General features: G+C 37.8%; 3 protein-coding genes across 3 annotated transcripts; 2 read left to right on the forward strand and 1 right to left on the reverse strand.

The window, feature by feature from the left end:
* LOC18588077 (beta-fructofuranosidase, insoluble isoenzyme CWINV1) lies at positions 427 to 3,888 on the forward strand. The gene is given in 8 exon segments (XM_007012240.2): positions 427 to 741; positions 894 to 902; positions 1,498 to 2,039; positions 2,041 to 2,349; positions 2,616 to 2,774; positions 2,865 to 3,103; positions 3,198 to 3,288; positions 3,479 to 3,888. Coding segments are annotated over 8 exon segments (1,749 nt in total). The 5' UTR covers positions 427 to 554; the 3' UTR covers positions 3,692 to 3,888.
* Positions 4,687 to 8,976, forward strand: LOC18588078 (probable ADP,ATP carrier protein At5g56450). Its single transcript, XM_007012241.2, has 2 exons — positions 4,687 to 5,306; positions 8,110 to 8,976. Exons 1-2 carry the CDS (start codon positions 4,965 to 4,967, stop codon positions 8,740 to 8,742), a joined length of 975 nt encoding a protein of 324 aa, XP_007012303.2. The 5' UTR covers positions 4,687 to 4,964; the 3' UTR covers positions 8,743 to 8,976.
* LOC18588079 (glutaredoxin-C6) lies at positions 11,982 to 13,113 on the reverse strand. The gene has a single exon (XM_007012242.2). It carries the CDS (start codon positions 12,968 to 12,970, stop codon positions 12,305 to 12,307), a length of 666 nt encoding a protein of 221 aa, XP_007012304.2. The 5' UTR covers positions 12,971 to 13,113; the 3' UTR covers positions 11,982 to 12,304.

Raw genomic sequence — 16,990 nt, forward strand, 5'->3', positions numbered from 1 at the left:
AGCACCAGTTCTGAACCTCCCCTTGTGCTTTTTGGATTGTAGAATTGTAAGCAAAAGATTCAAATTGTTCTGGATTCTTGAATTCCAGATCATATGTTACTCATCTAGTTAACTAGAAACTTCAAGAATTATTAAGAGCTAAGCGCAGATTAAAAAGTAAAAAATGCTTCCGTTGTAATAGATGTATGTATGAAGCAGCAGAAGAGGAAGCAAATAGTAGCAATCTCTGCATCACGTGTTATCTAGTTAGATGCTTATTACTATGAGTTTTCTTGATGAAAACTAAGCGTATATTCAAATGAACAAGTTGCATTAAACTATTAATAAGAGTATTAAATTCATTGAATTTGTCTTTATCACAATTCATTACTATAATATACAAGTTGCATACCGGCCAACACTAAGTCCATTTTGATTTTGTGAAATTCAAGTTGATCGTGCAATATACCAGGAAAGAAGGGAAAAATAAGGAAGATGGTTTAATCTGTCCTTCAAAAACTTTCTTTATCTTTTAGTATCTTTGGAGGAAGCGTGTAGCTACCATTGAGCCATTGATGATTGACCTGAAGCTGAAAGTTAGAATGAAGATATCCGTTATTTGGGTCATCGTCTTCTGCCTCTTGTTGTTTGACCATGGAATTCAATGCTTTCATGGAGATGGCAGAAAGGTTCAGTCTGCTTCAACAGAGCAGCCTTACAGGACTGCCTACCACTTCCAGCCTCCCAAAAACTGGATGAATGGTTTGTTTATACAGACTTGATTTGTTTCCATACAGACTGCATTTGCTGTCTAATTACTGTGAATTGGCTTTATCCCTAAATTCTATAGAGTTGATTTTTCTTTTTGCTGTCAATGACATGTAATCTGCAAATGGGCACTTATGGCAATGCAGATCCAAATGGTACGCAACTCTGTTTCTCCTTGTTATGCTGTTCGTATGTTATTGTCTTGATTAGTTCTATCTTTTGATTATAGGAATGTTACAGTACATTTCAGATGTTCTTGAAATTTTTCATATGAATAAACCAAGTCCCACCAGTTAATACTTCCCAAGCATTTACTCTATCTCATTGACCTTTCTTTTGTGGGATTCAGATGATGTACAGGGAAGGTTGTAAGTGGGGTTGATGGGCGTGATTTTTGTATAGATGAATAGAGTAATTTACTGGCAATTTTTTTGCAGGCCAGATTTTGTCAACTGTACTCAGGCTGATGCCTCCATTGTCGGATTTCAGTGGCTTGTATATTCATGGGTCTCCCCTGCTTTTGATTTGAAATGAAATTAATTTAAAAAAAACAAACAAAAAAGGGTAGCTTCTTAGCAATATAGATTACTGTTATTGTTTAGCTACCCTAAGAATGTCATTGATTCAGGAACAGGAGAATGTACTTTAGTAGATACTTTTGGAATAAAGTTTCCCAGATGATGTGAGATATGTTTTTATTTATATATATATATATATTTTTTGCTTCTAAAACTGATCCATCTACCACAGGTCCATTGTACTACAAGGGAATTTACCATCTGTTCTATCAATACAATCCTTATGCTGCAGTGTGGGGTAACATATCATGGGCTCATTCAATATCATATGATCTTGTCAACTGGATTCATCTTGATCATGCACTTTCTCCGGAGGATCCTTTTGATATCAATGGTTGCTGGTCAGGCTCAACCACAATCCTTTCCAGGGAAAAACCTGTCATTTTATACACCGGAAGTGATACTGAAAATCGCCAAGTTCAAAATTTGGCTGTGCCAAAGAACTTATCTGATCCTTTCCTAGTAGAATGGGTAAAATCATCTCATAATCCTCTAATGACCCCTGTTGATGGTATTGATCCACAGAACTTCAGGGACCCAACAACTGCGTGGCAAGGTCCTGATGGATTATGGAGAGTCTTAGTTGGAAACCAGATGAATGGCCATGGTAGGGCGCTTCTGTATCGAAGTCAAGATTTTGTTAGCTGGACTAGGAGTAAGGATCCACTTCACTCGTCCACAAAAACTGACATGTGGGAATGTCCAGATTTTTATCCCCGTTGCCATTGATGGCAAATATGGAGTTGATACCTCTTCACTGGAAAAATTCACAAAACATGTACTCAAGGCAAGCTTCAACCACCATGATTACTACATACTAGGAAATTACACGCCCACTACAGATAACTTTTCAGTTGACACTGATTTCATGGACAATGGTTCAGATTTACGATACGATTATGGTCAATTTTATGCTTCTAAGACATTTTTCGACAGTGCCAAGAAGAGACGGATCTTGTGGAGCTGGATACAAGAGTCTGAGAATACAACATATGACATCAAGAAAGGTTGGTCTGGTCTCCAGGTAAAGTAACCTTGAATCCTAGCATTCTGTTGTATCCGCTGATACAGTTAAAAAGATTGTTTGCTACATAATATGATCAAAAGGACACTCCTTTAGTTTGGCACCAGCATTCACAAAGAACAGATAAGTGATGCCGACGATAAAACTGCATTCCTGCTAATAAGCATTGTAATCAATAAGTAAAATTAATTCTTTACAAGATCAAGAACATTGGCGTTGCAAGGGGGTCTGTCTGAAGATTCTAATGAAACTGGTTATGTTTTTAGTCGATTCCTAGAAGCATTCTGCTCAGTAAAACTGGTAAGCAATTAATCCAGTGGCCAGTTGAAGAGATTGAGGAGCTGCGTGCCAAAAATGTCAGCTACCAGAGCAAGCAACTTAAGGGTGGATCTGTACTTGAAGTTTCAGGCATTACAGCTTCACAGGTAATTGATTTATTTATGTATTGTGCTTAATGCTTAAGAATCATTTATAATTGAGAGAATAACTTACTATACTCCTTCATATTGCTAAAGGCAGATGTAGAAATTTCATTTGACTTGTCCAATTTAAAGGAAGCTGAATTAATGGATCCAAGTTGGGTTGATCCTCAACTGGTCTGTAGTCAAAAGACAGCATCGTTTAGAGGCAGTGTTGGACCATTTGGAATATTGGTTTTAGCTTCCAAAGACTTGACAGAGCAAACCGCAATCTTCTTTCGCATCTTTAGAAGTCATGACAAGTATGTCGTGCTCATGTGCAGTGATCAGAGCAGGTTTTTTACTGGCCAAGATTCTTTCCATCTTGAGTTGCCTAAATTCTTCCTACAGTGAGTTTTGGCTTATTGGAAATTACACTTTCTTTCACAGGTCATCTTTAAGGGAAGGACCAAACAAAGCCAGCTATGGAGCTTTCATTGACATAGACCCTCTTTACGAGAAGATTTCTCTTAGAAGTCTGGTATGCTCTGCTTAACAGTTCACTCTTCACTTGCTGCATTTGATTCATGATGAAAAATGGAACATTTCAAAGTTCTGAAGAAGATAACTTTCTTGACATAGTGCTAATTCATATTCTGATTACCTCCTCTCTTTCTTTCCACTCTGTTCCCTAGCCTGATAACATTATGCTTTCTGATTCATAATTGCAGATAGATCATTCTATTGTTGAGAGCTTTGGCGGGGAAGGAAGGGTTTGCATCACTGCCAGAGTTTATCCCAAGCTGGCCACTGATGAGCAAGCCTACCTATATGCATTCAACAACGGGACATTTGATGTCACTATTTCAAACCTAAATGCCTGGAATATGAAGAAAGCTCAAATAGTTTCTGCCACAAAAAGAAGAAAGCCACATCTCAACTGAAACAAAATAGACAAATGCAACCATATCACTTTAGCAAATCTGTATTACATCATGCTTCTTCAGTCACCCTTTCACTAAATAGTAGCTTATGGATGAAGGTGCTGATAGTGAAACCTTTGAATTAGTTCTCCTTTTCCCCCTTCTATTTTTGGGTATCAATCAGTTGCCTAAAAGAACAATGCAATGGAGCACCATTTTTCACATATATTCCCTTCGGATAACAGGCCCAAGGCATCACCCCCTGAATAGTTTTCAATCTTTTTCCAAAGTACTGTCTGAGACAGGCAATTACATGCTTACCACTAGCTTTCACTTTCACATTGTTGTGTTGTTAATGGTTGCTTTTCAATTGTACAAAGCATCTTTGCCGTAAGCCCGTACCCCGTATCACCTGCCCAAAAATGCCCACAGATTTTGCTGTCCCATTATTGCAGAACTAACCATCCCGATACCACTCCATGTCCCCGTCCACTTTCTAACATGGCAACATGCCCTCCACGCCTTGAACACCAAACTATTTTTTTACGTAAATTACTAGTAAATTCGGATATGCATGTAATCTTACATTTTTTTTAGTATTTGAATTCATCTCTCTTTATTTAATTTCAAATACAATACACATATGACCCACTCCTAATCTTTCTAACAAAATTATTGTCGCTACTAAACTAAAATAGGAATCTAATCATACTTTTGTTAAATTTGAAGGTCTAATTACATCTTAACTTTTCAATTCAATTAAAAGTCATAATGAAAATAAATAGCATAAATTTAAAAGTATAAAGACCCTTAAGAATCCATAATTTTTCCTATTAAATCACAAATAGAAAGATTAAGGTAACACTTAGCAAAAGTTTAAAAGGCTAATAAACCTTACCACAATAATGAGAATCTAGATTAAAGTATTAATAAGACTTTATTAAACAAAATTACTATAAATGAATAATATAAAAACCTAATGTCCCCGGTTGGAAATAACCATATTGGGAGATGAACCGCGTATATCAAATTTCGTTGTTTTTCCCTTCTGGTGACACAGGTAGAAGAGAACAGAAAAAACAGCGTTGTGATAAGAAAACCATCAAAAACTCTGTTTCTATATAAACCAGAAAAAAGGGAAAAAACCAGAGTAATTAATATGATCCCGTTAATAGGCAAAGTTTCAATCTTTTTAGCCAACAATCATTTTTGCATCTTTTTTACACAGTAAAAGAAAAAGGGTTTCTTTTTAATTTTCTGTTAAAGAAAATAAAATTTTGGGTTCTTTGGAGTTATGAGTAAAGAAGAAGATGATGAATTAGAAAACAGGGGAGGGTTAAAACAATCAGCAGGGCGGTACAAATGGCTGGCGAGCTTCCACCGTGATCTGATGGCGGGAGCAGTGATGGGTGGTGTGGTGCACACGATCGTGGCACCAATTGAGAGGGCAAAGTTGTTGCTTCAAACACAAGAGAGCAATTTGGCTATTGTAGCTGGTGGGAGAAGGAAATTCAAAGGGATGCTTGATTGTATCTTCCGTACGGTTGGAGAAGAAGGCATTCTTTCTTTATGGAGAGGCAATGGGAGTAGCGTTCTCAGATATTACCCTTCTGTTGCTCTTAATTTCTCCCTCAAGGTGATAAAATTTATCAAATTTGCCATCTTTTCTTTTTCTTTCTTGGTTCTTGGTAAAAAGTGAAATGAAAAGTGTGATTTTTTCTTTATATTTAGAATGAATTAATGGGTTGGCACGGTTGGTAATAAATTTATCAAATTTGTCATGTTCTCCTTTTCTTTCTTGGTTCTTGGTAAAAAGTGAAATGAAAGGTGTGATTTTCTCTTTATTTAGACCTGTGAGATGTTATATGGAGATGGGTGGTTGGAAGTAGGGAGCTTTGAGAGGAGATATTCAATGCACGTGAAGTGAATGATAAAATGTTTCTTCGAGATGGTGTGATATTATTCGTATTACTGGGAGGTTGAAATGCTAATTTATGCACTTGCTTTGATTTGCTGTGTTTGAATGCAATTAATGTGATCATGATACAAAGAGTGATTCTATTGAAATTTATAGGAGAGTTTAGGGAAAGGGTCCTTATTTAAGCTGATCTGTTTGTGCAATTACTATTATGATTTTCAAGTCAAATCTTTTTTTTTATAATGACTCCCAAGTTAATCTTATTCATGGATAAAGTTGAGAACTTAAGAAATCTATCACCTGTGACGGTGTGCTAATTTTCGTTAAGCTTCCTCGTTAGATAAGAGATCAAAAGGCAATGTGGTGGTTCTTTTTTTCCTTGTTCCATAATACCTTGTCCTTGGAAAGTGTCTTCCTTTGAATTTTCTTCATAAGTCTCTGGTTAGTTTGTGAAAAATGCTAGACTAGACCTTTTCTTTTGACAGATAGTATATAACAATTTTATGTAGCCATAGCATTTACTGCCTTCTGCAAGTCCAATCTTGTAGTAGTCTTTTATGGCACCAGTTCCAATATAGCCTGCAAGGAAACTGCAAATCCTTAGCCATTATTTGGAATGGAGATTCAGTTATGGAAGACGTGCTATGAAGCGAGCAATTTTATCTTGGTTTAATTATCTAAGAGAACAGGGGAAATTGATAGAGAGGTCAGTCATAGGATCCAGGTAGGATGGATGGAACAGGGAAATGCATGGGAATCTTATCTGATTACAAAGTTCCCCAGAAATTTAAGGGAAAATGTTTAGCATGGCAGTCAAACTAGCAATGTTGTATTGGTTTCAGTGTTGGGAATTAAGTATTAACATATGCAAAAAAAGATGAGCTTGGCTGGGATGTGAATACTATTCTAAGATGTCAATATATATATTGGAAGATGCAACTAGGAATCTAAGTATAAGAGAACAGGCAGGATTCATACTCATTGAAGCCAAATGAGGCCATCTCAAGCAAGATGCCATGTAAGAAGGAGAAATACAGATGTTTCATAACAAGATGTGATTCAATGGAGGATATAACTTCTGTGTCAAGAGAGATACATGAAGGCTAAATAAGAAAAGGATGAAAACCATAAAAACAAACCTTGCTCACTGAGTTTGCTAAGGATGCATTCCTGAATAGAGCACAATGATAGAAATATATCCATATAGCCAACTTTATATAATGGGAAAAGACATAGTTTGTCATGTTATGAAGCTCTGAGTGAGTTCTAATATCACTTAAGTTTATGCATGCTTGAGAATGGTTAAAGCTTCTAGCATCGTTTCATGGAATAATTAAATTCCTGTAATCACTGTTTTGGCGGAAAATGGATGGAATATTATATCTGTGGCTCTGCAGAGTATCAGGAAAAAATGGGTGGGATATGATATGCCTTGATACCTGGTAGAGGCATTAGAGGGTTGCCTTTCAGGCCCATGCCAGATGAAGAGGGTATTAACCGGCAACTTTAGTTTAGCACAAGGAGCCTTGTTATGGGGAATTCTGCTATACTTAATATGGTGGTGATTCAGTGTTTTGGCTTGTCATATAATATAGGAGTATATGATAAAGCATGCAACTGAGATCTGAATACAGTCTGAAGAGATAAAGCTTTTGAGGTTTAGATTCATCCTTTTTTCATGAGTATTCCTATTCAACCTAGAAAGGTGTACATATTAGCTGTAACCTGGAGATATTTCAAAATGAAGCTTATTTATTTGTGTTCTTTTTATACTGTTAAATGAATTAGTCATAATGTTATTGATTATAAGGTTTCTGTGAATAAAATTCAAAAGTTGCCATCAAATTAAAGCATAAGATGAAATTGTTTTTTTCTATGTATATGTGCATGCGCACGCACAGTTTGCCTTTTTCTTCTTTTTTTTCTTCTTAGGAGCATTAATTGAGTCTGATTACAAAGATAATCATTATGTTGGAATAATACGGACAGAAAAGTTAAGAGAGTTATTAAATATATGGCCCTAATTCTTGGGCTGACAACTTTTGTTGTAAGAAGTAATTATAGTGTTACTTTCTGGAAGAGTATTGGGAATAAGGGGATGAATTTGCCCAACATATTGCCATCAGTGAAAAGTTCAATGGAATCACTTGAAAATTGCAATTGACATAAGTTGGTGACAGCACATTTGAATTACATAAAATTTTGCTTGATGGTAAGCAAGCTTCAAAGTCCTCAAGGGGATACCCAAGTGTTAAAAAATGGGACTTAAAATTAAACTAGGAGACCTCAGGTTTGAATCTTGGGGATGGCAGGGCTAGGATTTATGTAATAAGAGGGAGTTATCTGCTTTTTATGTAGCTCAAGGCCAATTAAGTCTCCATATGTATGAAAATATTGTCTTCAAAACCAGCGCATCAAAAATGAAAAGTAAATAACTTTTTGCTTGAGTTTTTCACTAGAACTCAGAGTAAACTTACAACATCTCTGTATGGTCTTAATTACTTTGCATCTCTTTATGCAGGATTTGTATAGAAACATATTAAGAAACGGCTATTCTCAAGATGGCCATGTATTCTCTGGAGCATCTGCCAACTTTATTGCCGGAGCTGCAGCTGGTTGCACAACATTGATTATAATCTACCCACTTGACATTGCTCACACTCGCCTTGCTGCAGACATTGGGAGAACTGATGTTCGTCAATTCCGAGGTATCTACCATTTCCTGAGTACCATACGTCAAAAAGATGGAATTCGGGGAATTTACAAGGGTCTTCCTGCCTCTCTACAAGGGATGATTGTTCATCGAGGCCTGTATTTTGGAGGATTTGATACAATGAAGGAAATTTTGTCAGAAGAATCCAAAACAGAATTGGCATTATGGAAGCGTTGGGTGGTGGCCCAGGCTGTGACTACATCTGCCGGATTGTTGTCATATCCTCTAGATACAGTTCGGAGGCGAATGATGATGCAATCTGGCTTGGAACAACCAATGTATCATAGTACACTGGATTGCTGGAAGACAATATATAGGACAGAAGGGGTGATTTCATTTTACCGTGGGGCACTGTCTAATGTTTTTAGGAGCTCTGGTGCTGCAGCCATCTTGGTTTTGTATGACGAGGTTAAGAAGTTCATGAATTGGGGTGGATTGTAGTAGAAAGCAATTTTTGACAGTTTCATTTTTGAGCAGAAGAATTAGAGTAGAATGAAATTCAGGATTATAACAGGAAAATCTTGTAAAGGGCAACTGAGGTTGATACTCTCAAATGCATACCATGCACTAGATGACATTCATTTGCCACATTACTTTTTCAAAACTTTGGCAATTCACACCTGAAGTTTTTTCTTGACGAATAAAAGAGCAAGTTGGTGCTCAATCTTGTGTTGAGGTCATTATCAAATTTCTGTTCTTATTCTTGTTGACAGCTTTTGTCTTTGGGAAGGAGAATGAAATGGGTTCTGTGCCAGTTGGCCCTTTCATATCAACATCAACATTACAGTGTCTGGTATATTCTTGCGGATATCCAGAGGACCCAAAACCACATGGATTTGCTTACTTATTTCGTTACTGCTTCCAATACATCCCATGAAAAGTTAGCATCATGGAAACAAAATAATTTCCCACTCTATTTCAGAAAGTCTTTTTCCTTTCTTTACATGATGCTAGGGGCTAAGGCGGAAGAGATTGCGACAAAGATAATACCAGTAGTAAGAGGAAAACAAAAACTCATCACTTTAACTAAAAGCAGTAGAATATCTGAAGTCCTGATGTTGAGCACCTGTAATTCCAATGATGTTGTGGCAATGATCTCACGTTCACTCCCCTGTTACTTCAATCTTTAATTCCTGACCCACCTGCACTTCTTCACCTATTGTCAAAGATTACGGTGGTGTTTACTCTATAATTTCTCCCTCACTCTTCTGATTTGTGCGCCCTTGATGTGCTTGCTGTTCGGGAATAGATTATGTCACCTTCTAGGCAGATAACGACGACGACAACAACCATAATTTAATGCAACTGCTGTAATAAACTAGTGCAAAACATGAGTTAAGCCCCATCTGGTAAAAAACATCATATGCTGTTTTCTGGAGGGAAATATGCTTATTAATCAAGAATTAGTGCATAGGTTATTCAGTTATCTCTCTCTCTCTCTCTCTCTCTCTCTCTGTGCTTCCCGAAGTGATGTAAGCTTGACTCTAAGCGACAGTGGATGGGGGTGGCATTTAGCGATTGGGCAAAGAAGGATCTGGGGAAGGTCTTAGCTGGAGAGGATTGAGAGCCATAAACAATGGGCCTAAACCAAAATTGGGACCGATTAGGTATGAAGAAATGGACCATAAAAATACCTTCATGCAACAAGTAAAAGTGGGAACCCCATAAAGAAGCCAAAGCAAAACCATGACTTCAGCCATCAATTGGAAAAAAGGGCAAAAGAAAACAAAAGGTGATGAACTGATAAAGTACTTAAAAGATGCTTTTTCCAACTTTTAGACTAAGTTTTTTTTTTTTAGACCTAAAACCCTACCATTAAGGAACTTTCAGTGGGTACTTGAGTTGCCCATTTCTCATTACTTCTAGTTAAAATATACACACAAAATATTGCTCCCTTTTTAGCTTTCTTTCTTCCCACAAATTGCTTATTGTAAGAGAATCATAAAGAGATTCTTCTTACGTTAGGCTGTAAAGATTCTATATGGCGTCAATTGATGCGGTTAATCAACACCATCGCATGGCTGCCATTTGTATTTTAGTAATTTCCTCTTCTTAAATATAATCCCTAGGTGACACCCCACTCTTGAATTGTGGTTGTGGTCATTTGTGGGTTGTCGTTTGATGGTTGTTCTTGTCATCAACCATGCTGTCTTTTCCAAACCCAAAGGGCGAAAAATAATAATAATAAAGCAAATTGGGGTCCCATTGACTTGAAGTGGGTGTTTTAGCTTTTACCCGACTCACCCATTCTCGTTTTCCTTAAATTGGAAAGATTTCCCCCAAAGAGATTGTTGTGGGTGACTGTGGCTCTCCTCAGAACAAATAAATGTACATTGAGATCCTTCCATGGGGTGAGGTTCCACTAACGACATTCCCACTTGCTCATTTTCTATTACCATTATTGAATGCCTCATCATAACATGCAATTGAATGCAATCAAAGATATTTAAGATACCATGTACTTCACATCTCAGCAACAGGTTCACACCAAATTGTTGCTTATTATTATAATCAAAACACTTGCATTCCAATTCTTGTAAATTAAGAAACTAGCCTTAATAGATGCCAAATTAATCCTTATTAACTCACCCTCATTTTGGTTAATCCTCTAGACAATGAGTAAAGAAAATTAAGAACATGTCACGAAAGGAGAGCCCCCACGCGCTGCAGAAACGAAAGTGGGTTTAGAGAGCACCAAGAAATTTGGGTGATGAAATGAGGCTGTCAGGTGGTGGAAGCGAAGGTGTAGCCATGCCATGACGCACCTTTGATTTCTGTCTGATGCCTTGGTGACAATTTGGGCCTTGTCTTATGCCTTCACCTTACTTGTCAGCTAGCTAGCTTCCTTCCCGCGATACATTAGTATATACTAAAATTACAGCTTCCCACGCCCTTTCCATGCTGTTTAATTCACTTATTTAAGCATCTAGCTAGCTTCGTTTCCCAACTGTCTTTCTTTCTCGTTTCATAGCTCACCTCAAGTGTTCTTGGGATCATCAAAAGTAGTAGTAGAAGCAGGAGGAGGAGGAGGACTGTATGACTTTTGTTTTATATTTAATGATCTAAGATCTACTTTAAGGTAGAAAAAGAAGAAACTCTTTAGACTTTATCTTGTTATTAGTGCACAGTCAATTATAGATCTTACACAACTAGTTGGTAGCTTCAACCCAGACAGAATAAAGATTTATATATTCATGAAAGTTGAAACAAAGAAGAACTCAACAATCACAATCTCAGGAAAGATTGAACCACAAATTTGTGGAATGAAATCTGTGAGAATCAAACAGAAAGGCAGCCGAGCAAGAATTCCAGGATATTGTTTTTTTTCTCTTTTTTTCGCTTAATAATTGGAAGAATTTTGTCAAATTATGCGACAATGCCCACTTGGAATGGAGCTCGTCATTGTCAGAAAAAAGCATCACAAAACCTCTTCCCCTAAAAACCCAGATCACATTATTAACCATTCTTTTCATCTAGAACCTAGCTGGAACAAATTTCAACGGCTCTGATTGCTCAATAATTGGCAATGGACCCCACTTCATGGGCCCCATTCCACTCATTGCTCCTTGTCCTAACTCAGATCAAACCCCTGAGCCCCTCCAACACCAAAGCTCAAACCCCCATAACTCCCACTTCACATATCCAAAGAAGAAAAAAGAGCGAGCGAGGGAGGGAGGGAGGAAGAAGAAAAGTTTCACACATACAATCTCATTCACTTGATTGAATTACTACAATTCCCTAACTGCTATTATAATATCTTCGGACTTCGATATGCTTGCAGTATTTTTCTTTTTTCTTTTTTGACCAGCAAAGCTAATGGGGAAAGGGCAGAAAAAGAAGCAGAAATTATTTCTTTTTGGGAAATGAACTGCCTAATTTTATGTTCTTCAACTTACAAAAAAGATACAATTATAATAATAATGACCAGAAAAAAAACCCCAGATTAAAAAAGCATTAAAAATGGCAGCTTGATTTATATGATTTTTAATGCTATAATCATATATCATACCCAGAGAGCGCCAACTTCGACGAGCTTTGGCACAAGGTGGCCACTAAGGTGAAGAGCCACGAGGGATTCAAGGCCGCCAACGCAGGTTCCACCAATGAACACGGCGGGGGCTGGATTCCGAGAGGAGAGGCTATCGTGAGCCGGCGGTGGAGGGAGCGAAGCGATCTCATGGTCATCAAGTTCGATGACAGTAGGGTGAACCCCGATGGTGGCTAAGAGCTTTTTCATGACGTGGCACATGCAACAAGATGAGCGGCTGAAGATGATGACAGGGTGCTCTGATATCAGCCTCCTGATACGCGTCTCCGTTGACTCCTCCTCGTCTATGGAAAGCCCGCCGCTGATGGTGGTGGTACTCATGGGGTTGTTGTTGGATGAAGAGGAGGAAGGTGGTGTTGGCGGTAGTGGTGTTAGATCAAGCTGCACAACGTCACTTGAGCAACTTCTTAAGCTTTGCATCGCCAGAGAAAAACAAGAAAGCTTTTGTGTGATTGTGTTGATGTCAACGAGGAAAGCAAGTGGGATGAGAGTTAAATACAAAACAGAGAGACGGAGAGAGAAGTGAAGAGAAGGGAAGGCAGAGAAAGGAGCTAAGCTATGGTTGCTTACATCAGAAAGTACTGTGTTACATAGGTTCTCTTTATTTTCTTTTGGGATCATGGGATTTTTGGGGTGGGCAGAATTTGGGTAATTAAGCCCACGCGCTTTGAAGCAAGACACTTTCTTTGTGCGTGTTTGTGTTTTGTTTTGTTTTATTTCACCCTAGCCATGTGCATGTGGGCACAATACCATATTTGCATTTCTAGCAGCAAAAGCTTAGAAAGGGAAGAAGCGACTGAGGGGGTTTGGGTATTTTTAAAGGTGACAAAGAATGTCGTTTTTGTAATAACAAGTGGATTCATGCGATAAGATATTAACAGATTTTTTCTTGTCCTAAATTGAGTTGGATAGTCTTTTGTTATTTGATTAATGATTGGAGAATGTGGACTTCACATGCTGAGGCAAACGAGTGAGGAGTGGCAATATGTCGTGCGTCACATAATACGGTAGTTCGGAAATACTGGATTTTTGCCGGAGAGCTGGCGTGGAGCAGTCACATGGGGGGGGGGGGTGTGATCCTAGCAAATGACCCCCTTACGTCACCTTCTCTTCCACGTGGAACCGTTAGATTGTACCGCGACGTACCCTAAAAGCTATACCGTTTCGTATCTCGACCATTTTTTTCCTTTTAATTTTATTATTAAAAAATAGCACTGCTACTAAACACAAAAGCAACCCAACGCAAACGCAATGGGGAAAAAAAGGAGAGCTGACGTGGAGGGAATACTCCATTGGGTGTGAAGGGGGGCATAAATCGAGCCCACCCCCATGGCATAATCATCGGAACGAAATTACACTTTCCTCGTCATCGTGACGTTCCTGAGCGACACGTGGCATCTGCGTTTCACTTTCCTTCAGGCATGGAGGCTGTGGGCTTCCATGGAGGAGAGAGACTGAGGTGAGGCCCAAAGGTAGAGCGAATGAGAGTGTGACACGTGGATTGGCAGCATGCTGCGACGGTGATGGGGATGGGGGCAGGGGGCTGCTTTGCTTTGGTTCTGTTTGGGCTTGTGGGAGGAGGGGCCCACCATCGTGAATTCGGAGTGTGACGGGCATGGTGGGGGTGAGAGGGGGAGGAGTCCCCTTAAAGGAGCACCGTTGATGGTGGTAAATATGGTGTCTGCCATATGTGATGAGTTAAGCAAAGGGAATTGCATCAGCCTCACCCTTGCGCTTGGGCCCACTTAACCCTCTCCCCTTCTTAATTTCATTTATAACCTCAATTATACGTTTCAAAGTGTGCTAATATTTTTTTGTTGTTTGTTTGCTTTAATGGTGCTTAGTATTAAATTTTTTTTAAAATAAGCATTTTGTGATATTTAAAATTTTTTTAAAATTATAAATATATTTAATTTAATGATTGATACATGATTCTTACTCTATTAAATTTTCCTTCTCTCAAAAAATGAAAAAAGGAAATAGTTAATGATTTTGTCTTAATTTGAATGATAAAATGAATAATTTATTTTTTTTATAAATTCAAATTTAATACTGACATAGCAACACATCATAATATCACGTCACTCTTAGGAAGAGAGGAGCTGACCACTATTTTTTCCACTCGAAGCATGATGAACATTTGTGTGTGTTAAAATTACAAGTGCGACCCATTCAATTTTGACTTTTGATTTTCTTTTTTTGGGGTTTAACCGAAAGAAAGCAAAGATTGGTTTTGATTGGAGCAGAAGATTCAAAAGCAAAAGAGTTAGGAACCACAATGCCAATTGATGAGAGGGATGTGGACCAAGGCAAAGCCCCTTTGACAAAATATAAAAAGCAGGAGGAGAGAACACAAAATAGCTTGTGGAAGTGGTACTCGTGGTCACCATGCATCAGGTCAATTCCGAATATCAAATCAACCAAGTTGTCGTCATGCTTAACATCATCAGCCATTGTTGATGGAGGGAAAATCTTAAAGGGCTTATATTGCCAGAACTCCTCAGCGAGCATGCCCTAACATGTCTCAGCTCGTCAAAAGGGCAAAAAAAAAAAAAAATATATATATATATATATATAAAGGAAAGGCTGAATTGGAGGGCACAGACCCGGCATATTTACAGCATTGGCAGGAACCACCTTTATATCTCTTATTATGTATACTCTTCTGATGTCCATGAACTACCCACGTGTACTTTTTATCTTTTATTTATAAGGTTCCCCCAGCATTGGTCTGCTCGACCCAGATCTTCAATTCTCGTCCCCAGCAGTGGTTTAAAATTAGTTAAAGAGGTGTTGTATGAGATGGGGCAACCGTGAGAGATGAGCTTTCATGGACCCATAACGGGGGACCCATATACAGTTATTAACTCTTTCGGTGCCTTCTTTATTAGGTTATGACTCAATCAATGAAGTGCCACTAAAGTTGACCAGATGCCCTAGCTTATAGGAACTTAAAAGACGAGCACCATGCAATCGAATTAATTACGTGAAACAGAGCCTTTACTAATTACGTCTGCTGCAGTGTATCGAACACTTGGAAGGTAGATTTTTTCCTCTCTCCCAAACGGATTTGTATTCAGTTGATGTGTAAAAATAAATTCCAAATTTAATGTTTTACGGTCTCACGCACTTAAGAAATAATAAGACGATGTGCATCATGAATATGTCATGAATACGTATGCGATCCCATAACACTATCATTAATTATTTTTTATAAAATTAATTTAATATTTTTATGGTAAACTCATACTTTTAATTTAAAAGATATATAAATTAAGTAGATGAAGATGCTTATCTATAAGGTAGAGACTCATTTAATTTCTAATTAAAATGAGTTATTTTAACTATAAAGAAAAAAGATCCCACCTTGATTTAGATCTACTTGGATCTTAATATCTCTTATAAGAGCTCTCACGTCTCATGAACTCACATTTTCAACAAAAATAAGAAACTTATTAAGTGAAATAATACCTTACTTATAAATTTAAGATTTATTTTAATTTTTATTGATATAAAATCTGTAATATTAATGTATACATTAAATGATTGAATATCAATATATTTTTTTTCAACAAAAAAAAATGAATTTTTGTTATCACGAGCTTTTGACATAATGATCATGTGTCACTTAATTCTCTTTAATGTTGTCAACTCAAAGATACAATATCTTCCAATAATTTCATTGAACATGTTGGGCGCATCTTTGCCCATGGATGAAAAAATTAAGCCAATGAGGAGAAATTCATGTAGCAAGTGGGAAACCCACGAAATCAATATCCCCTCCCCACACATGTATCTAGGCGTGCTTAGTTTTCACATCGCAAAAGTTGTAGCATATTTCACCACTATTATTTTGTTTTTTCACATAATCACCTAACCTTACTATGCATCCAAGTTGCGTAAATAACACTTTCTCTTTTCCGACATTCGTGGAGAAGACTATCATAATCTAAACATAAAAAAGTCCATTTACGCTTTCTTTAATTAAAACCTTTTTATTTTAATCATTTCCTTGTTGATAAGTTCCAAACTCTTGTAACCAAATTTAAAAGAACTTCCCCAGCACGCGCTTCGCGAGAGTGTGGGGTGATTTTTTTATCTTTTTTTTGACCGGGGAGGGCGGTTTTGCCTTTCTTACACGATTCGTTATTTAAGACAATCCCCACGTGAGTGACCACATGTCCGTACCTTCGAGAAGCGGTGAACTAGGAGATGTTGTCAGCAAATCCGTACCCGTGACCCGGATCCGTATCATATCCATTTTGGGTCCTGGCTTCTCAATCCAGAAGGCGGGGGGGGGGGGGGGGGGTGTTTGTAATTGGTGTCATTGCTCATTATCCCCCTGTGCGCACAATAGCAGAGCCCCTTGTTTTTGTTCTTTTCTCTTTCACTTGTCGGCGCCGCTAGCTTTTTTTTATATATATATATATATATATATATTTAAATGTATATTTATGTAGTTACTTATATCGTTGTTGTTTTTAATGAAATGAGTTCGTTGACTGATTGATGATGACACATGGGTGACGCAACCTGATATGACTGTCCCAGGTCAGATGGTGGGACCCGGTGATGTCATGATCTGAATCTCTGTCGGCTCATAAGTGTAATGTAGTTTCCCTTCGGTCCTTTTACAAAAAG

The sequence above is a fragment of the Theobroma cacao genome, chromosome 9, assembly GCF_000208745.1.
Source record: "Theobroma cacao cultivar B97-61/B2 chromosome 9, Criollo_cocoa_genome_V2, whole genome shotgun sequence".
In the NCBI taxonomy this organism is placed as follows: domain Eukaryota; kingdom Viridiplantae; phylum Streptophyta; class Magnoliopsida; order Malvales; family Malvaceae; genus Theobroma; species Theobroma cacao.

What these genes read in the sequence shown, in the direction of transcription:
- LOC18588078 (XM_007012241.2), top strand. Translation starts at nt 4,965, where the DNA reads ATGAGTAAAGAAGAAGATGATGAATTAGAAAACAGGGGAGGGTTAAAA. An exon ending in CTCTTAATTTCTCCCTCAAG is followed by an intron (nt 5,307 to 8,109) that starts GTGATAAAATTT and finishes CTCTTTATGCAG; the next exon opens with GATTTGTATAGAAACATATT.
- LOC18588079 (XM_007012242.2), bottom strand. Translation starts at nt 12,970, where the DNA reads ATGATCCCAAAAGAAAATAAAGAGAACCTATGTAACACAGTACTTTCT.